General features: G+C 54.9%; 2 protein-coding genes across 2 annotated transcripts; both read right to left on the bottom strand.

The window, feature by feature from the left end:
• Positions 1 to 177: 177 nt before the first annotated feature.
• OTOP3 (otopetrin 3) lies at positions 178 to 7,592 on the bottom strand. Its single transcript, XM_047831848.1, has 7 exons — positions 7,580 to 7,592; positions 5,323 to 5,760; positions 5,097 to 5,233; positions 4,452 to 4,510; positions 4,058 to 4,176; positions 1,521 to 2,320; positions 178 to 348 (listed from the first exon to the last, which is right to left on the bottom strand). Exons 1-7 carry the CDS (start codon positions 7,590 to 7,592, stop codon positions 178 to 180), a joined length of 1,737 nt encoding a protein of 578 aa, XP_047687804.1.
• A 4,600-nt stretch (positions 7,593 to 12,192) lies between these two features.
• Positions 12,193 to 20,545, bottom strand: OTOP2 (otopetrin 2). The gene is made up of 7 exons (XM_047831574.1): positions 20,435 to 20,545; positions 19,912 to 20,258; positions 19,081 to 19,217; positions 17,979 to 18,037; positions 17,369 to 17,502; positions 14,905 to 15,782; positions 12,193 to 13,068 (listed from the first exon to the last, which is right to left on the bottom strand). The coding sequence occupies exons 2-7, from the start codon at positions 20,222 to 20,224 to the stop codon at positions 12,898 to 12,900; spliced, it is 1,692 nt and encodes a 563-aa protein (XP_047687530.1). The 5' UTR covers positions 20,225 to 20,258; positions 20,435 to 20,545; the 3' UTR covers positions 12,193 to 12,897.
• Positions 20,546 to 20,608: the final 63 nt, after the last annotated feature.

Genomic DNA, 20,608 nt, shown 5'->3' with positions numbered 1-20,608 from the left:
CTTGGGCTGCAGACGGTACCTCCCACCTCGGTGAGGATCTGGGGGAGGGGGAGGCTTTGGGGAATCCAGTCTGGTCTAGGTCCCCCTGAAATGGAGTGTTTGCTCAGAGACTCTGGGCTACCCTCTGCCCAGCCTTGGCACTTTGGTGTTCTGCCAGGGGTGGGTCCTTGGGCAGCCTCAGGCCTCCAAGTAGACCTCCACCAGCCCTCCAACAGAATGCATACGGTAGAAGACCCCCAGAGGCAGACCAAAGTTGACGATGGTGAACCACGTCCGGTAGCCATAGAAGTCCTTTTCCAGCCCGTTCTCAAACTCCGGGTGTATACCAAACGCGGGCATCATCCACAACTGGGGAGGAGAGGAGGGGTTGAGTGAGGGAGAGGGCTCTCTGCGTCCACGGGCACTCCACCCAGGGGAGGCAGGCCCCAAAAGCTGCTAGCTCACCCCCCCACCCTTCAGCCCTTCATCCCTTCAGCCCTGGGCTTTCAAAGCAAGCCGTTCCTCCCTAAATCCCCCACCCCGTACCACAGCCACCTCCCTGGCTTGCCAGCCTGAACTCTAGGTGGATCATGTGGCCTCACGTTGCCACCAGCCATGGCCCAACCTGCTCTGGGCTCCCCTGTGCCTTGACCTCAACCACCTTCTTCCGCTCTGGCTCCATTTCTCTACCAGTCTTGACTCTCTGCTCTCTCTGCCTGGTCCTGTCTTCTGTCCAAATCCTGCCCCTTTCTCAAGACCCAGATTAAATCTTCATGAGGCCTTTCTTGGCCCATCGGGCCCACATTTCCTTCTCTGAACTCCTATGGCACGTTAGGGCCAGGTGATGATGTATGGTGGCCTGTGTCAGGGGCTTCACCACCTGAGGTGTTTCCAGCACGGTGTGCCTAGAATGTGTTCGTCATGCGCTCCAACGACCCTGGGTGTCCCGGCACTGCCCCTGACGGGCTGTGGGACAACCTAAGCCTCCGTTTCCCCATCTGTCAAATGGGGACAGGGATGGTGCATAACGGTGGCTGCTGCAGGGGTTTCCTGTGATGATTCAGTGAGGAGCTGAGCTACGGCATGGGGAGGTGGACGCGAGACTTTAGCTGCCAGACAGCCAGCAGCCATCGTCAACACCTTCCCCCAGAGAGCTTTTGGGAAACCAGGCACTTGATGATCTCTGCCCTTTGACCCAATTCAGTGGATGACCAATTATTTGGCAATTCCCTCACTGGCCCCCTGGTGTCTCTCCAGCTGGACAGTACACTTCCTGAGGGTGGAAATCTTACATGTTTGTAAAGAGCACTTAGCGATATGCTTGGCACGTTCATTCATGCGGGCACCTTACAGCGAGCTGGGGGACACTGCTCTCAGCATGGAGCTGGTGGGAAAGGTGCATGTGTCCCTGACAATAAAAGGGACAGGCCCGTTGCCCTTGGGACAGTCGATGCTCAACGAACGCACCATTCCTTCCTTCCTGAGGGTCCCTGAGGCCACCCGGGCAGCTCCGTCCCCACGCTCCCGCCCTGTCTACTCACTGTGAGATTGCAGAGGATGAGGAAGAGACAGATCTCCTTGAGCGCCCGCCGCTTCCAGTTGAGGTGGCTGTAGGAGTGGATGTAGGCCAGCGAGGCCCGCCGCAGGTCCTGGCCCAGCTCCAGCAGGGAGCCCCGGCGGGGCAGCTCGGCCTCCTGCTTCCCTGCCGTCTCCCAGAGAGGACGCCGATGCAGGCCCTCGATGATGAAGAGGTTCTGGGCGATGTGCTGCAAGATAATCAGCAGCGAGTAGGCCAGGATGAGGCGGTTGAGCAGCTCGTGGGGGCGAGTGGCCACGATGGCCACGATGGAAAAGTAGGCGATGCCCATCTGGCCCAGCGCCGCGCCCATCAGCAGCACCACGTCCAGGCTGCGGGTGGGGTTCTTGAGCGTGTCCAGCTCTCGCTCCTCCAGCCCGTGGATGGCCGTGCCCGCCAAGCACGCCAGGCTCATGGCGGGCAGCACGGCTACGTAGAAGGCATAGTAGAGGATGAAGTATTGGCGTGCGATGGCGAGGCCACTTGCTTCGATCTGGAAGAGCACGAAGACGCACACGCCTGCCACCAGGGCCAGCAGGCCAAGCAGTGGCCCGAAGATGGCCCCGTGCAGGTGGAAGGGAGGTGTGCCGGGGTGGGCACCTGCGTGGGGTGCCAGGCGGCGGCCCACGTTCTTCCACATGACAAAGAGCACGGCACAGCAGATGAGGCAGTACTCGGTGCTGAAGGGGTAGAGCATCAGATAGCCCTTCTGGAAGACCTCGCACACCGTGGCATTGAGGCACACGCAGGTGTTGGTGTCATTGCCTGGGAGGGGGCAGGGTGGGAAGGGATAGTTGTTCAGGTGGACCTCGTTCTGAGGAAACCGGCCGCACCAGTCAGTCCCACACTCCGGGAGTATGGCACCCATTTTCCAGACTTGGAAACTGAGGTCCAGAGACAGAAACCAGAAATTGCGGGATGGTCGTTTCTTTACAAAGGGATTTCAGACTTCAGGAGCCAAGCTTTTGTAAAGACACATCATGTCTTTGGGGCCAAATGTCACCTCAACAGATTACTTCTCGGGCACGAGGGGAAGTCTATGACTTTACAACAGGAGGATCTGGCTGCTGCATCTGAACCCTCGGCTACATGCTCTGTGGGGCAATCAGACACCTTGCCTCGTGATGAGGTCCCTTGCCAAGCTCACAGCATCAACTGTGGAATGCCAGTGTCCAAAGCGTTTAACCTGGATCTGATCGAGGCTTTGGTCCATACTTCCAGGTGGCAGGCTGAGCAGGGAAGAGGAGAACAAGTCCAATGCCACCACTAGGAAGCAGCCTGACAAACCTCAATGCCATTAGGAAAACAGAGACGTAAGAGACGGAACCATGTTTGAACACAGCATCGTAGGAGACATTTCATAGGCTGGTTGGGGGAAGCTGAACAGGTCGATGGAGAGGATGGGGATCATGTTGAGGAATTCTGTTAGACATTATGATCCGGCTCAGGTCATTTCTCATGGTTCGTGGGTTTGAGCCCCACATCAGGCTCTGTGCTGACAGCTCAGAGCCTGGAGCCTGCTTCGGATTCTGTGTCTCCCTCTCTCCCTGCCCCTCCCCTGCTTGCACACACTCTCTCTCTCTCTCTCAAGAAATAAATAAACATTAAAAAAATTAAAAGAAATTATAACATTGTGGTAGTGGAGGGAAATATACTTATTTTAAAGAGATGTGCATGAAAATGTTTTGAGATGAAATGCTGTGATCTCCATGATGTAATTTGGCAAGACATTGAAATTATAGCAACGTGTTAATAATGATTACCTCTAGGTGATGGGTATATCCTGTTTTTTTACTCATCTGTATGTTCGACTTTTTTAATACTAAAAGAATCCGTGGTGTCACTTGTCAAAAATTCTCAGCACAGCTCTTCTGAAAAATGTATCTGAGTCTAAAGAATGTCCGCAGTCCATAGGCAGGCTGGGATTTTTGCAGCGGGGGTGCAAATGCATGAATGTGCTGGGAAGGCTTGGCTGTACACAGGTCAGGATGGTGATGCCACCTGGGGGGGGGTGTGCTTTACACATACAGGTGTGGCTGAAACCCCCATGTAGGTGTGTGGGATGTAGCCTCTAAGGGCAGACTGTACAGGTAGGGGACTGGGTCATGGAACAATCTGCGGGAGGAGGGCCTTCTGCCCAGAAATCTTCTGTCTCTCCTGATATGTCCGGGGATCCACAACTGTGTTAGGAAGACATCCGTTCCTTTCAGTCCTGAAGCCTTTTTAGTTTCTTGCAAGTAAAATGCAAATGCTAGGGGTGGGGCGCATACCTGGACTTATCAGCGAGTAGCTCAGCCAGGATTTGTGGCTAGCTAAGGTGACAGCTAGATGCCTGGAGCCGGGCTGCACGGTGCCAGCACCGATGGGGCAGGATGAGGACCAGCGTGTAGTCACGATCCAGAGTTTGCTCCCACTCTGGGAGGGAATGTGCACGTGCGTGCGAGTGTGTGTGTGTGTGTGTGTGTGTGCATTTGGGGCTGGGGGATCATGTCTCCTCTGTACCTGAGAAATTTTCCACAAGGGCGCTGAGCTCAGCCTTGATCTCGCGGTGCATGGAGTCGTTGGTGACAGCCAGAACCCACAGCAGCAGGTTTGTGGCCAAGGTCAGCATCAGGCCACACCTGGAGGAGGTACCACACTCTGTCCACACAGCCTGGCTGGCTCCCGCGTGCTCCGCCCTCACCATCACTGCCTTGGGGGAGACAGCTCTCTCCCAAAGCCAGATCCCATCTGGCATTAGGACTTCAGGAGAGGCAGCCCTAGAGGCCCCTTGGGACCCCTTCCTGGACCGACGTGCCACCCCAGGGACACCCTGTCCAAGGAAGCTGTGGGAGCAGGCACTGGCAGGGGACAGGGAGCCCCAGGGGTTGGAGGGAGAGAAGGTACCCCATCTTACCTAGTGAAATTGGTCTGGACCTGAACACAGTCCTTACAGTGTTTCCAGAGCACCCAGGTCTGAAAGAGATGGGGCCTTGAGCCCAGGGGCTGGGGGCAGGGGTGGCGGGAGCGTGGGGTATATGCCCCAGTTGCTTGTGTGTATGTACAATGGAAGTGACAGTGAGGACGTCTGGATTGGAATCCTGGCTCTGCCGTTCCCTTGCTGTGTCGTCTTGGGCCAGTGGCAAAATATCTCAGAGGCTCAGTCTCCTCATCTCTAAAATGGGGCTAAAATGCCCACCTCTTCGGGGAATGCCTACTTATCGGGGCAATGGACGGGATGATGCAAAGAAACGGCCAGCACAATGCCCGGCACAGGACAGGGACTCAGGAGTGTGAGTGATGTTGGTTCCTAAGAGTAGCTCTGTATTCCTGGGGGGTGTGGATTTAGGGATATGCAAGTATGCACAGGCAGGTGTATTTATAGGGGTCTGCATTTCAGTGATGCAGGTACACGTAGCTGTGCATGGACGTGGGTATGTGGAGGCAGGCATTAGTGGGGGGCTGCGGCCTGTGTGCACATATGCTAGGCCCTGCAAGCTGTGCCTAGGCATGGTCGGGGTGTGTGTGTGCATGCGGCATGGGGACGGGAGAGGCCTGTCACCTGGGCGCCGATGAAGACAATCTCGATGACGGGGAAGATGAGTTCCAGCTGCGACTTGCAGTGGATGTGGCTCACGTCGTAGCCCACTCGGAAGACGTTCAGGCAGATGGCACAGCTGCCGAAGAGCACCAGGGAGCCTGGCCGGGCCAGGTGGCCGTTGGCGCCTTCCCTGGGCCCGGCTCTCCCTCCCCACCCTTCTCCGGCCACCCCGTGCCCCAACACTCACCCCGCACCCAAATGGATCCTGCATGAGGGTCCCGGAAGAGCATGGCGTGTGTGTGGCGGGTGGTGCAGGTGGCGTAATAGAGGAGCCAGAGAAGGGACAGGGCCTTCAGGGCGGCCAGCAGGATCCACACGTCGCCCAGCGTGACAGCCACGTTGTTGAAGATCATGCTACAGATGAAGGCTCCACCCAGGAACACCACATTGAGGGCCAGGAGCCCCGAGAAGAGCTGCCCTGCCTTCTGGGCCTGCCTGTCTCTCCGCAGCAGTGAGAAATGCCGCGCCAGCCAGGACTTCTGGTACGGGGGGGCAGGAGCTCCCATTCTCTCGGCCCCCGTGCCGACTTGGTTCTCCTGGGCCGGGGCTGCTCCAGTCTTCTGTGCTTCTGGAGAGGCCATGGATGCAGGCTGAGAAGGGGCTGGGGACACAGGGTCCTGGTTGGCTGCCAGGCTTTCCTGATTTCATTCTACCCCTGCCCTTAACTGCTGTGTGACCTAAGGCAAGCTATGCAACCTCCCTGGTCAGACACTGGAAATAATAGCAGCTTCCTTGTCTACTTTACCGGACCTGAGGAGGTTCACACAGACCAGGGGTGGCTCAGTCAGTTGAGTATCTGGCTCTTGATTTTTGGCTCGGGTCATGATCCCAGGGCCGTGGGATCGAGCCCCACGTCGGGCTCCGTGCTGAGTGCGGAACCTGCTTAGGATTCTCTCTCCCTCCGCCCCTCTCCCCTGCTTGTGCTCTCTCTCTCTAAAATAAAAACGAAAAACAAAAACAAGCCAGGGGATATGGGAATCCTTTGTGTTCCAAATAAAGATAGGGATTATTTCGACTGGCTTGAGGAATACCTCCCTCCCAACACCCTGCAAGGTTATCCCACTTTCTGCCTCAGTGCCTGATCTGAAGACGGAAAATAACTCTGTCAAGGGAGCCAGGGGCATCTGCATAATGTCTGGCCACTGGACATTTTGTGACTCGTCACCACTAAATGGCAGATTGTGTTCTGCTGACTTCTGGGAGGAATTTCCCTCTGGAAGGCGGGGAGAGCAAGAAGGTGTCCTCTCTTGTTCTGACTTTGATTAGCTGGGTAATGTTTGCCTACAATGTGTTGAGAAGGATCCTGAGGCTGAGTGTGAGGTTGGTGGGAAAGAATGCTGTGATTTGAAGTGATACTTGATTATGGATGTATATGTGTATATATAAAATTACTTTTAAAAATCTAGAGGAGGGGCGCCAGGGTGGCTCAGTTGGTTAAACATCTGACTCTCGATTTCAGCTCAGGTTCTGATCTCACAGTTCGTGCGAGCAAGCCCCAGGTCGGGCTCTGTGCTGACAGTGCAGAGCCTGCTTGGGATTCTCTCTCTCCCGCTCTGTCTGCTCCTCCCTCCCTCCTTCTCTCCAAAATAAATAAATAAACATCAAAAAAAGAATAAAAGTCTAGAAGACATCCACCAGGTTCACAATAGGAGTTTCTTCTAGGGAAGGGAGTAGGGTACTAGGATTGGGAGTGGTTTAACGCTCTAGTTTCTATTTTGTAATTTTTTTTAAAGCTTATTTATTTATTTTGAGTGTGTGTGTGTGTGTGTGTGTGTGTGAGCAGGGGAGGGGCAGAGAGAGAGGGAGAGAGAGACAACCCCAAATAGGATCTGCACTGTCAGCACAGAGCCATATATGGGGCTCAAACTCACAAACCTGAGCCTGAACCAAGAGTTGGACATTTAATCGACGGAGCCATCCAGGTGCCCCAATGCTCTAGTTTTGTTTTTTTTTAACGTTTATTTATTTATTTATTTATTTTTTGAGACAGAGAGAGACAGAGCATGAATGGGGGAGGGGCAGAGAGAGAGAGGGAGACACAGAATCAGAAGCAGGCTCCAGGCTCTGAGCCATCAGCCCAGAGCCCGACGCGGGGCTCGAACTCATGGACCGCGAGATGGTGACCTGAGCTGAAGTCGGACGCTTAACTGACTGAGCCACTCAGGCGCCCCCCACTGCTCTAGTTTTTAAAGGCACATTTTTTTTATGGGATTGAAAGTAATTTTAAAGCACATTAAGATTTAGGGGCGAAGTTCTGGGATTGACTTTGAATATCCGCTGTGAACACGGGACAGGCTGGAAGTCCAGCATGATTCCCGGTGGGCCCTTTGGGTATTCATTCCTTGTGGGGCTGAAACTACACTAGACAGCGAGGATGGCCTGGTGGTTCCGGGTGCCATCCCCGTGGAAGGCTTCGCCTGAGCTGACCCAGGAGGCCCTCTCACCATCCCCGGCCATCTCTGAAGCTCTCCCTTGGTGCTGCCACTGCCCACATCCCTGGTACTCTGGGCTCGGGGTGCCAAGTGCTCTCTGTCCCCATCCTCCAGGCGGGCAGGAGGTCTGCTTCTTAACTACCTCAGTCAGAGGCCTCTCCCTTCCCACCTCTCCCAGCAGGTAGCCAGGTACCCTCCTCGCCTCTCCCCTATCAACCTCTCAGGTCTAAGCCTGTCCATTCCAGCCTGTAAACCTCTCTTAGATTGTTCTTTCTTTACTTACTGTTTTATTTTATTTTTATTAAAACATTTTAATGTTTGTTAAAAAAAACTTTTAAATGTTTATTTATTTTTGACACAGAGAGAGAGAGCACAAGCAAGGGAGGGGCAGGGAGAGAGAGGGAGACACAATCTGAAGCAGGCTCCAGGCTCTGAGCTATCAGCACAGAGCCCAACACGGGGCTCGAACCCACGAACTGTGAGATCATGACCTGAACCAAAGTCGGATGCTCAACGACTGAGTCACCTAGGCGCCCCTCCCTTAGATTTTTCTTGACCTCAACCTCTACTCTAGTTCAGGGCCTCTTCTGCTCTCTCCTGCACTGGTCTCCCTACCCACTGTGCCTCTCCCCTACTGTAAGCCCGCCAAGGCTCCCAATTGCTGAGGGGAAATGAGTCAATCAGAGAAAGACAAATACCGTAAGATCTCACTCATATATGGAATTTACGAAACAAAACAGATAAAGCAAGAAGGAGACAAATGAAAAATTAGACTCTTAAATGTAGAGAACAAATTGGTGGTTACAGAGGGGAGGTGGGTGGGGGGAACGGGTGAAATAGGTGATGGGGATTAAGAGTATAGCTACTGTGACGAGCACTGCTGAATGTATAGAGTTGTTGAATCACTATTTGGACATCTGAAACTAATATAACACTGTAGGTTAATTACAATGGAACTAAAGAAATAAAAATAAAAATAAGACAATTGCCCTCAGTATAAAGTCCAAACTATCTAGCACGGCCTGCACTGCCTTTCAAAATGAAAACTTACAGTGCATGTTTAGTACAGGCTTGGAGGCTAGCTGCCTTTGCTTCCTGGTCTGGCCTTGACTTAGCTCTCTAGCACTGTCCTTAGACCCCACTGCCTGCCACGGACTGTGTCATCCTGCTGTAGCTCCCAGAATGTGCCTGCTTTTGTTCACCACCCCGTCTGCCCACGCCGCCTTTTGCCCATAATGCCCACCCCTTTGCCCTTTGGCTGACTGCAGCTTAGAGCAGAACCCCACCTCCTCTAAGCGGCCTTCCCTGAGCCCCAGGCCAAGGCTACACTAGGTGCCCCATGGCCTCCCTGGGGCATCACCTGTCATGCTCATTCTCTTCTAACTCACTGCTCTTTGCTCTGTCTCTACCCTTTAACTCAGCTTCAGGAGCTTCAGCTTTTCCCTCTCTGTAACCACCAGAAGACCCTCACCACATTTGGCTCTAAAAGACAGCCTTTCCAAACCCCCAGGCTCCCATGTGCTCTTTGCTCAATATTCGTACCTTCTGTGGTTCTGTTACGGCAAATAGAATAATAACACTTGGTCCTCTCTTCAAGATTCTACAAATGATTTTGTCCCCCTTTCCCAGTCCCCTCTGTCGTCTTTTGCCCTCTCCCTGTCCAGCCCCCTCGTCACACTCTGGACACCTACTCCCCATGTCGATCCAGGCCCAGCCAGAAGGCTCCAAGGCTCCATCCATCCTTGTGTGGCTTCCCACACCCCTCCGCCCCATCACTTCTAGAGGCTGCTGTTCCTCTGCCTCACCTGTTACCTTCCACCAATGGCTCTTGCCCATCTTCTCCACCTACCTTAAGAACCTCTCCCGGGAAGCATTCTTTCCCTGCCCAAGCATCTATTGGGAGTGCATGTGCACTGTCTGGTGAGGCGCTGTGGGCATGGCTGGACCCCCTCAAGGCCAGGAGAGCCTCCAGGGCAGGGACCAGGTCCTGCTGAACTTGAACCCTCCAAACCTATCACAGGCACGCTGCTCTTGCTGACCGACTCTGTCATTTTCTGGGGGAACTTTCAGCACCACAACCATGGACAGAGACCCTTCCCATTAAATGCTTTCCATCCGGACCCAATCCCAGACTCTTTAGAGATAATCTTTATCTGTCCTCCAAGTTGAGCAAGCGTGAGACTCACAGGCACACCTCCCTGCTCCTTTTGTCCCAACCCTGACTCCTTCTTCTTGCCTTCCCCACAATGTCCCTCATCTTCCCAGGGCAGTAGAGCCTAATGAGCCCAATTCTGGCACTTACTATCTCTGTGATCTTGGATAAGCTACTGAGACTCTCTGTGCCTCAGTTTCCTCATATGTAAAATGGATGTACAACTATGGAATAGTACCTGGTGCATAGAAGATACTCAGTAAAGATTTCTTGAACGAATAAATGAAGCACTTAATGCATAATGCCTACCTCATCGGGGTTTCGTGAAAATTAAATGATTTAATGTGTGTAAATGCATGTAGAGCCACGTCTGGCACACAGAAAACTCTCAGTGTTAGTTATCTGTGTCTTTCCTTTCAGTTCTGTCGAGGTCCTGGAGAGGCTGGAAGGGTCAGGATTACTGGTAAATTTCAGGGGTGGTTTTTGCTTGGACTGCAGGCCTAGAGGGGACACTCCAGGACAAGGTTCCGGGTCCTCTCTCTTCAGGGTCCCCTTCCCTGCCCTCCCCACCCCCAAATCCTACCCTCCAACGGCCGCTAGAGGGAGTCCTGGAAGTGGTCGAATTCGGTCTGCGGCGGGGAGGGTGCCAGGGTGGGACAAGTGGGGGGCGCGGGAAAGAGGCTAGGGCACCCAGGACTGACAAGGAGGAATCCGCCGCCCTCTGGCACGTCCCTTGGCGCGACGCCAGTCCAAGGGAGGGCCCGGACACCAAACTGGTTTGTGAGTCGCGATTAGAGACAGGTGATGATGAAAGCCGCGGAGCCGTCGAGGGGTGGGGCCTGGCCCGGAGCCGCAGGACCAGCTCGGGAGGAGGCAGCTGAGCGCGGGCTGGGACCTTGGGGGTTTCTCTCTGACCCACTCGAGGGACCGCGGTGCCCGGGGCAGCCGCTACACATATACCTCAGACCAGATGTCCAGGCAGCCCCAACCCCACAGCCCTTGACCCAGCCATCCTGGGTTTTGATTCTTCCTGGCCTCAGCACCCACTTTTGGCTGTGCGCCCCCAGACCGGCTAGGGTGGGACCCGCCTTGCTGATTTTTGTGTGCCCCCTATTCGCGGAAAGAAGGTGGGCAGCGGAGCCAGGGTTGGGGTGCGGGATAGAGAAGGGTTGGTTCTCGGGTCGCCAGGGGTTGGCCTCCCCCTAGTCATCCCGCCCTCCCTCCCTTACCCCTACAGTCCCTAGTCCTTGAACCCGAAGCAGGTATAAATGTCAAGGATGGGCACGCCCGGGAAGTCCCGCCGGCAGTCGAAGGGAGCTCCGGGGCCTGGCGCCGCCGCCGGGAGCCTTACCTGAGGCCTGGGCTGGCATCGCCCCCGGCTGACCGACTGCCGGCGCAGCGCTGATCTTCAGTCCAGGTGAGGCCCCCGGGCCCGCACTGATGCCCCCGACGCCCTCCCCTGCGGGACTGCGCAGCCGCTGCTCAGGCTCCGTGGCCCATCGATTTTTCTGTTGACTTTGGGGATCTCATTAATCCTTCGTTAATTACCCAGCCAGGGGCTCCCAGACGGTGCAGCCAATAGCAAGGCAGCTAGGCGGGCGGGCGGGGCCGGAGGCCGTGCGGGCTTAGGGCCTCAGGGTCAGAGGACCCGCGGCGGCCTGCCTCCGGGGTGGACTGGGGTGCACCGTCCTTAGGCCATTAGGCCTCGGCAAAGGCCCTGCGGGGCTCAGGCCACACTTTCCTACGGCAGCCAAGCAGGGAACAGACTGGACCCCCCCCCTCAGGTTTGGTGTCGCCTTTTCCTGTACCCCACCCAGCACCTGGTAGGGGTGCGGTCTTGCAGCAACCTCGCCACTCCACTCTGTCTCCCTAAATCGAACGTGAACTTGGGGCAGAAGAGACCTCATTCCAACCCACAGGAGGCAGGTGGGGTGGGGGCAGCCGCCCCCTCTGGCCCTCCTCACTCCTCCTGCAGCCTCTGAGACCTGCCCATCTCATTCTGCGGGCAGAGTCCGGGCGCGGCTTCCTCTCAAGCTCCCTGTGTTCTACACGCTTCTGCCCCCACGCTCCCCACGCCCCAGCCCCCACCGCTGTCCACCGAAGTGGTCACTGAAGTGACCCTTCGGCCCCTCTAGCCTGTCCCCCTTCACCTCGCTGTGGCTGGACACCGAATCTTCCCCTTCTTCTAGCTGGCAGGGTCTTCTTTTCAATCTCTGTCTGCCGGACTTCCTCATGTTCTCATCCTGCTAAATCTACCTATGCCTTTCCTAGATTAGAAGCCCATGGAGTCGGAGTGGTGGGTAAGAGAAGGTCCTGTTGTAAGGTTCTGTGTCCCCCGACACCTTTTAAACTAGAACAGCCCTGTTTATGCTATAAACTTGGGTTCCTGAAATATTTTATTTGAGGAAAAAGAAGTTCTGCTGTTTGAAAATCATTATGCTTAGCGGAAAGGCTCTGTGACCTTGGGCAAGTCACTTTGCCTCTCTGGGCCTCTGTTACTTTCTTTGTAAAATGGTAGTTGACCAGGTCGGTCCTTCCTAACCTTTCATGCCTCATGGAACACATAAACAAATGTATTTGTCATTTGAGAATAAGGGGAAGAGGAAGACGGCAGCCTGGGTACCCCTTCCAGCCCCTCCCAGGCACCCAGGTACTGGTCTGTAGCCAGTCTATAACTCACACTTGGTTCACCCACTGAAAAGCTTGAGACTTGAGAATCTCCGGGGTTCCTTCCAGCTCTGACCCACAAGAGCCTCTCTGGCAATCAGCTCAGACAGGGAAGCTGAGACAAGAAGCGGGGGGCGGAGGGGCAAACTGCAGGTGGTTCCAACTCCAGGCAGCAGTCCCGGCCAGGCCACAAGGCTGGGATTAGGGGTGGCACCAGAGCCACGGACACTTGCAGATCTTGCCTGGTCCTAGATACTATGGGGAGAGGTCTCCCTTCCCTGGTCACTCCATACCCCAGGGTCCTGCTGGGATGGGTGGGTATGTCCTGACTATGATTTAAAAACTCATCCTGGAAAAATAACTTTTGTGAAAATTCTACCCTGGGGCCAGTGGGAATGGGTGGTAATGTGGCACAGTGACTGCCAGCCTGGGGTTCTCTCCTGGGGGGGGGTGGGGTCTCTGAATAGACACACAAGCCAAGCCCCACCCCTGCGTGTCTCTCCTGGGGGCTTCAAGACAACACGTAGACCTCCAGCAGGCTGGAGACAGCGTGCATACGGTAGAAGATGCCGAAAGGCAGGCAGATGTTGACGATGGCTGCCCAGAGCGAGTAGCCATAGAAGTCCACTTCCACAGTGTTGCTGAAGTGAGGACGGGCTCCGAAGGCAGGCATGATCCACAGCTGTGCAGAGAGAGGGGCGCATCAGGACCTGGCCCGGCTGGCCTTGAGGGTCATTTCTGTGGGCTTTGCTGGGGCAGGGGTGTGGCAAGATGGGGGTCCCAGCCTTCCAGTTTGTTGGACGGCAAGGGCTGGGTGTTGGTGAGTGGGAAATGAGCTGGTGAGCTCAGGAAATGCAGCCAACTGAATTTGCCCACCCCCAGGCTGGGGCTCCCCCTGTGATCACATCTACCCTGTTATTATGGCTCATTTGTGAGATGCGGAGGTGGGGAAAATAGATGATGTGAGAATTTGGTACAAATGGCTAAATCAGCAGCTCTGCCCTGGAGAGATGTATGCCCGGTGTTGGTGGAACCAGACAGGCTCAGGGCGGGGGAGGGGGTGTGTCAAGATCCACCCAGAAGTGTACCCCCCCCCCACCCTCCATGATCTCTGTTCTCCAGCTCCACCCCTTTCCCAGGTCTGGGAGGATGTGAAAGCTGGAATCATGCTTCCTCTCTGGCTGGAGCTCAGACGGTTGGGGTGTGGGGTATGAGGCAAAGAATGACGGCTTCTGGGCCAGCCCCACCCTCTTCAACCCCAGTTCACTGTAGCCCCTTTCTGAGCCTCTTTGGGTCATGCGAAATGAAGGGGTTGGAGACAATGTTCCTAGAGTTGACCCAGGAACAGATACCTGGAGAAAAACAGCCTCCCAGAAGGTGGTTCTCAGCCTGCAGTTGGGACCTGGGGATGTAAGGTGAGGGCGGGGCCAGGCTGGGGGCGGGCTTCCAGGTTGGCCCAAGATACAAGGAGGTTTTGAGACTTATTGCTTTTACTGGAGGGTCAAAGTTTGGTGATCACTCTTTTCCTTCTTCTTCTTTTTTTTTTTTTCTTTAACAGATTATCTGCTGGTTGGGAAGTATTCACAGTGGGGACACACTGAGAAAGCACCCAAGGCAGGCCTGTTGGTATATTTTCCATAGCGTGCACTGGTGTGGAATCTGGAGATGTGCCCAACATCAGGATAGACCCACATTAAGGGTGTTTGTACATTAGGGATCTTATTCTGTTGGAGGTTGCAGCTGAGAGGGCCATTTTTATATCGAATGAAGCTTCAGAAGACGTGTTCTTTATGTGGGATGTGCTCACACGAGTACATGTTTACATATGAGAACTTTCCCTCCTGGGGATTAGATCCATTCTGGAGTATTTCTCTATTAGGTTATAGCCACACAAGGGGTATTTCCTGAATGGGGTGTGCCTTCATGGAGAGTGTTTCTGCCCTGGAGTGGAGTCTGTTGGTTTGCTAACACAGGAGTTTCTCTTAGTAAGGGGTTTTGCTGAATTAGCAGGGAGGGGGCGCTGTTGTGAACACCCCCCCTTCCAGGCCAGCCCGCAGCTGCGCTCTGCTGAGACTGCTCGCACTTATGCTGGTCTCTGCTACTTCCTGATGCTGCTCCAATTATCCTGAGAAACAGGCTGGTCACAAGTTCCCAGGAGAAGTCACACCTTCTACCTAGGGGTGAGGGCACCCCCACTCCACATCACAGCTCCCTCTCACCTCCACCCAGCCCCCATGCCAGCATTTCCCGGGGCCCCTCCAGTTCCATCTGCAGCCCAGACACCAGAAGGCTGGGATTTCATTTTCCCTCTCTGCCCTGAGATGCTGTTTGCCTGGGGGCTGCATCTGACCCTCTCTGAACCTCTTTTTCTCCTGGAGAGCTTTAGTGTTTTCGAGTGGGCTGGGGGCAAGACAGAGAAGGCCAAGTGAATAAACCTGGAAGAACATCCTTCCTTGGCCTTCTCTTCCCCCCAGCCCATCCCCATCTCTCCACCCAACCCCGACCCTCAGTTACTCACGATGACATTGCAAAGCAGGAGAAACAGAGAAATGTCCTTCAGGCACCGGCGTCTCCAGTGTCCCCTGGGGGCCAAGATGATGGCCACTGCTTCCTGAGCACCCTCTGGGCTGGGACCAACCAGCCTGGGGGTGGATGGGCAGGCAGGCAAGGTGTGGAGGGCATCCAGGTTGGCAAAGGTCAGGCCACGGCAGGGCTCCTTGGGGGTGGTATCATGAGGCTCAACCCCGGGTGGTCCCCGGTGGAGGCTCTCGATGATGAACACATTCTGGAAGGTGTGCTGGGCAATCATGAGCAGAGCATGGGCTAGGTTGAGCCCCCCGAGTAGGTCCCTGGGTGCGCCCACCACCACGGCTACAATAGAGTAGTAGGAAATAGCGTATTGACCCAGGGCGGCACCCATCAACAGCGCCACGTCCAGGGTTCGAGTGGGGTTCTTATGGTGATCCATGGCCCGGCGATCAAAACGGTAGATGACTGAGCCACTCAGGCTGACCAAGGTCATGAGGCCCAGACAGATGATGTTGAAGCTGTAATAGATGACCAGGGCCTGCTGGGTGCGGCCCCTCTCCCCACTCACTTGGACCTCGTAGATGATGAAGACGGCCAGCCCCACCACAAAGAGCATCAGGCCCAGGATTGGGCCAGCGAAAAAGGTCTCCCGGAAGAGGCTGACCCGGGACGGGGTGTGGCCGTGGCCATGGGCGGAGGAGGCCAGCAGCCTGCCCACATTCTTCCACATGACATACAGCATGGTGGAAGCAAAGAGGCTGTACTCAATGTTAAAGGGATACAGGTAGAGGTAACCCTGCTGGAAGATCTGGCAGATGGCTGTGTTGCACGGACAGTCTCCTCCCACCGAGCTGCCTGCACGCTCCGCTGTGGAGAGAGGGGCACAGAGCTGGACTGCCCTCCCGCCTTCCTGGAGGCACCCCACCGGAAGAGCCTCACCTTTCGACTGACTTTTGTTAGGGTGGAATCACAGTTGGACCTGTTCACCACCTTATCCCAAACACCTGCACAGGGCCTGGCATGGTCATTCATTGTACCAGGTATTTATTGAGCGCCTACTATGTGCCAGAGATGTCAGTAAACAATAGTAGCTGGCGCTCGATGAACACACATCTGTACTGCAGAACTGCCCTTTGTCCTTTAGGCAAACATTTCCGATCCTTCCCGGCTAGTAATCACCCCTGGCTCCCCAGCATAGGAAAGTTCTGGTCCTGAGAGATGGTGGCCCTCCTGGGAACCCCGAAAGTTCAAGCTTCCTCGCAGCTCTCCCCAACATCCAACTCAGCCCAGAATGTGAGCTGCTTTGCCCGGGAGTCTCCTGTGACCTCCCGTCATTTTGGTTTGCAGCCCATCTATAAGAACCTTGCCGTGTCCAGAGTGCACTTTATAGAATGCCTTGGATCTTGGCAAACATCCCTTTCAATCCCCAGAACTATGCCCGCTGGTTTTGCAGGTGCAGAAACTGAGGCTCACGTAAGTAAAGTATGGCTTGTGAGGGCAGAGCTATTGACCTACCTCCCAACACCTGGGTAGATACCTTTCTAATGCGCCTCTCTGCACCCCCGGGGCCCCAGTATGTTAAGTTGGCCACCTCTCCGGGTTGTTTTAAACCATCCTCAGGAACTCTCTGTATGTGCAAGGTGGCCCTTTATCAGTCTTGCTGTGCTGGGCTCTCCTCTAGGCTTTCCGTTCCTGGACCCTTCCATCCTGTGTGTGTGTGTGTGTGTGCGCGCCTGTGTGCGTGTGTGTGTTCAGGCAAAGTCCAGATGGACCTAGTCATCTAGTCTGGTCCTGGTTGGTGGGAGACCCTACAGAAGTCGAGAGTACTAGGACCAGGGGGCCTATGGACTCTATTTTTCCTCGGTATAGCATATTGGTTCAAAGCAAAGATGGATCTCAACACTAGTTCTCCAATTTCAAGCTCTGTGACCTTGGGTAAACTATTTAACCTTCTATGCCTTACTTTCTGTATCTGTAAAATGGGAATAATAATAGTGCCCATCTTACTGGGAAGTTGTGAGGGTTAAGTAAGACCAAGTGTCTAGGACACTTAGCACAGCACCTGACATACAGAGTCAGTAAAATGTCACTATTGTCGTTGTGATTATTCTTTCTAGCTTCTTCTTGACAGACTCTAGCCCATGCTTCTGCCATCAAGCCAACTCTGCCTCCCTTCACTTCTCTCCACTTTGATCACCCTTGCCTTTTCATTCTGGAGCCCAAGTCTTTGGTGGAATGGAGACCTGAACCATGGGGCCAAGGCCGCATCCTCCAGAATGAGAAGATGCCCCCTGACACCCTCCCTCAGGTGTCACCTACGCCTGTATGGAGCCTGGAGGAGGGGAGGCTCTCCTCGCTTGGGAGGGCAAGGGAGACTGACTGTCCTGGTGCACAAGCATCCAACCCAAGGCCTATAAGTCCCAGACCAGGGTTAATCTGGAGTGAACACTCACGGTCAGGAGCGAAGCGGTGGTGGCTGGTGTTGCCGTGGGAACTGTCATAGGAGTGAGTCTGGTGCACGGACTCGTCCACCACGGCTGCCATCCAGATGGCCAGGTTGGTGGTGAGGGTGAACATGAGACCACACCTATTTGGGGAGGGGAAGCAAAGAGGCCAGTGGGAGTCTGGGCCCTCGTGGGTCCCTGGGGCAGATGGAGAACTGGGGAGCTAGACTAGGAGATGATGCCGGGAAGCAAGAAAGCGGTCAGGCCCTTGTGTGAACAGAGAAGTCGAGTTTGGAAGGCACTCTAAGTCTGGTCAGGAGGCTACCCAAGAGAGGGCGTGGGGTGGGGAAGGGGTTCAGGGGCTCAGGCCACTGCTGCTCCCTCTTCTAGAGGAAAGCACATATAATTTACCACACAACCCATCCCACCAAAACACACAGGCACACACACATACACAATACACACAGCACAGGACAAAATGGTGGAAATCTTGCTGGTGAAGCAAAGGGGCCTTGGCTGAAACCACACCCAGGCGGCAGAAAGTGGACCCCATGCCCCAGGTTGGAAAGCCCTCATCTCTCAAGCCAGATGGGCATTGAGCTGTGGAGCAGGGACTCACCGGGTCAGATCCAGGTGGACGTGAATACAGTCCTTAGCGGAGACCCAGAGAAAGTAAGTCTGTTGAGAGAGAGCGGGGCGGGGGGGGGGGGGGGGAGGTCACTCACTCTGCAGATGGGCTAAACTCTGGAGTTCCCATGTCCAAACCCAGCAGAATGTTCTCTCTACCTCAAGAACCCCCCATACTAGCTTACCAAGTTTTTACAAAAGGAGTTGAGAGCTTTCTTTCTTTCTATGGAACTGTTTATATAAAATAGTTCTCGTGTTCTTTCACAGTCTGCAAACTGTTACCTGTAAACTCTTGGCATTTTGGGGGTCAACATCCCCTGCCCCACCTCCATCCTTTCTTTCCTTGAAATGCTTGCTCTCACCTGGTTGCCAATAAATCCTCGTCATGGTATTTGTTGATGTGGGGGTATCTGTAATTTCATTTTACCCGAGTACCCTTCAAACCCATAAAATGTAAAAGAGTAAAACTATATAAGTACCAAAGTCATAAGTATGTTGAACTGTGGAAATCTGCACAGCAGGGGTGATGTTTCAGGAGATGGAACCCTACATGTGGTCATTCTGGTCATGATACAGGGCTGAGATCTATCTGATCTGGTCCCATGTAAGACCAGTCCTGCCTCAGCTCAATCATGAGACCTTTCAGTGTTATTTATGCAACAAATAAAAAAATATATATACTTGAACTTGTTTGAACCCTATTTCCTGAACAAATAGAGAACATATGGGCAGTAGCTGAGGCCAAACAGGCCATGCCCACAGCGAGACCCTGGGCTGAGAATGATGCCCTCTACTGGCACCCAGGGAGGGCAAGCCAGGTTCTAGGAGACATGGCAGCTGCCACAACCCAGACATCCCAGATGTTGATATTGTCACTGCTTAGGTTGAAATGAAATCACAAGACCCCTAAGTAGGAGCTCACATTTGGATATTCATTTCCAAGTGCTTCTGGATTTATGCACTCATAGGATACACACTACAGTCCTATCCCCACCTTATTTGATTGCTCAGGGTCGAAGAGGAGTGGGGATCTCCTGACCTCATGCCAGATGCTGGCTCCTTCCACCACACTCAGGAACACTCTTCCCACCCACCTGGACGATGACAAACACAGCCTGGGTGAGAGGGTGCAGGATCTTGATGGCTGACTGGCACTCAAAGAAACTGGAGTAGTAGCCAGTCTTGAAGACATCCATGACGAGAGTGCAGATCCCAAACAGCACCAGCCCGCCTGGGAGTGAGGGGTGGGGGATGGGTCAGAGGCAATGGTTTATAGATCTGGCGATGGATGGCTAGATGGGTGGTGGGTTGGATGGTTGGGTGGATGGAAGAATGAGTGGGGCAGGTGGGAGGATCAAGGGACAGATGAATGGGGTGGGTGAGGGGATGGATAGATGGCTGGCTGGCTGGGTGGATGGTTGGACGATGGATGGATGGATGGATGGATGGATAAATGGATGGATGGAAAGATGAATGGGTGGATGGAAGGATGACTATAGGATCGACTGAGTGGATGGATGGGTATCCTACTGAGCCGCTATCTCTTTGGGGTTGCACAGATTGGAGGAAGAAGGGCCCTATGTGGGGGCCTTTCAGCTACAGCTGGCGTTTGTTCTCTGCTGTCCATCAAAGGCTGTCCCATGACCACCCTCTTTCAATCTTTAGAAAGGGCGGAGAAATCCCCTCCCACCCCTCACTTCACTCTTCTTCCAAGATTCTTTCTCTTCCTCTTCTCTCACAAGGGCAGCCCATCGCATTCTCAGCCACATCTAGTCCCCGGGTGTGTGCGTGGGGGGGGGGGGGGGCGGAGGGGAGGGACTTTCCAGCCCCCTACCTTGACGCGGACTCCACAGTTCCTCTGAGAGTCCCAGCCTCTGGCTCCCCGCCTGCCTCCCACTTCCTCCCCCCACCACCTCCCCTGGCACCTCGAAGCCAGATGGGGCCGGCGTGCGCGTCCCGGTAGGGGACGGCGTTGGGACAGCGCACGGTCCGGAGGAGGTAGAAGAGGGTCCAGAGGGAGGCGAGCAGCATCATGGTGGTGAGCAGCGCGAACACGTCCGTGTCGTACACCGCTACCTTGTTGAAGGCGCCGCCGCTGATGAGCGTGCAGGCAAGGAACAGCACGTTCACGGCCAGCAGCACCGACAGCAGGCGGCCGCCCTTCTTCCACACCTCGCGGGAGCCTGCCCTCGGCGCCGGCGGGCTCTCCTTGGGTCCCTGGGCCAGCTCCTCGGACATGGCAGGGGCGACCGGGCGAGGTTGGAGGGGGTCACTGTGGAGGAGGAGCGAACAGGACCCCGGGTCAACCCCGAGGGCTCTGCGACCCTTCAGGTCTCTGGCTCGAGGGCAGAGGGAAAGAAAGGCGGCGGCGGGGAGCCCCGTCGGACCCCGTCCTAAGTCCCCACTCCCCACTCCCCAATCCGTTTTCCGTCTGGTCCGGGCACCCACCTGGCTGGGCCGGGAGCCCGCGCTGAGCTGGGGGTCAGGGGGTGGCGAGCGTCTCCTCTTTCCCACAGCGGGCTGGACGGGCGCTTTATACCGGGGAGGGCAGGGTGATTTACAGCCGCGGGAGCTCAGCTCCATAAATCTCTCAGCCCCACTCACATGATCCATCTTTTCTCC

Source organism: Prionailurus viverrinus, chromosome E1, assembly GCF_022837055.1.
Source record: "Prionailurus viverrinus isolate Anna chromosome E1, UM_Priviv_1.0, whole genome shotgun sequence".
NCBI classification, from domain to species: domain Eukaryota; kingdom Metazoa; phylum Chordata; class Mammalia; order Carnivora; family Felidae; genus Prionailurus; species Prionailurus viverrinus.
This window is presented reverse-complemented; position numbering and strand designations above follow the sequence as displayed.

Coding starts and splice junctions, on each gene's coding strand:
- OTOP3 (XM_047831848.1), bottom strand. Junction 4,177..4,451: donor GTCCAGACCAATTTCACTAG/GTAAGATGGGGT, acceptor TACCTCCTCCAG/GTGTGGCCTGATGCTGACCT. Junction 2,321..4,057: donor CCTTGTGGAAAATTTCTCAG/GTACAGAGGAGA, acceptor GCCCCCTCCCAG/GCAATGACACCAACACCTGC.
- OTOP2 (XM_047831574.1), bottom strand. CDS start 20,224: ATGTCCGAGGAGCTGGCCCAGGGACCCAAGGAGAGCCCGCCGGCGCCG. Junction 15,783..17,368: donor CCACCGCTTCGCTCCTGACC/GTGAGTGTTCAC, acceptor CTCTCTCCACAG/CGGAGCGTGCAGGCAGCTCG. Junction 13,069..14,904: donor TCCTGCTTTGCAATGTCATC/GTGAGTAACTGA, acceptor CTCTCTGCACAG/CTGTGGATCATGCCTGCCTT.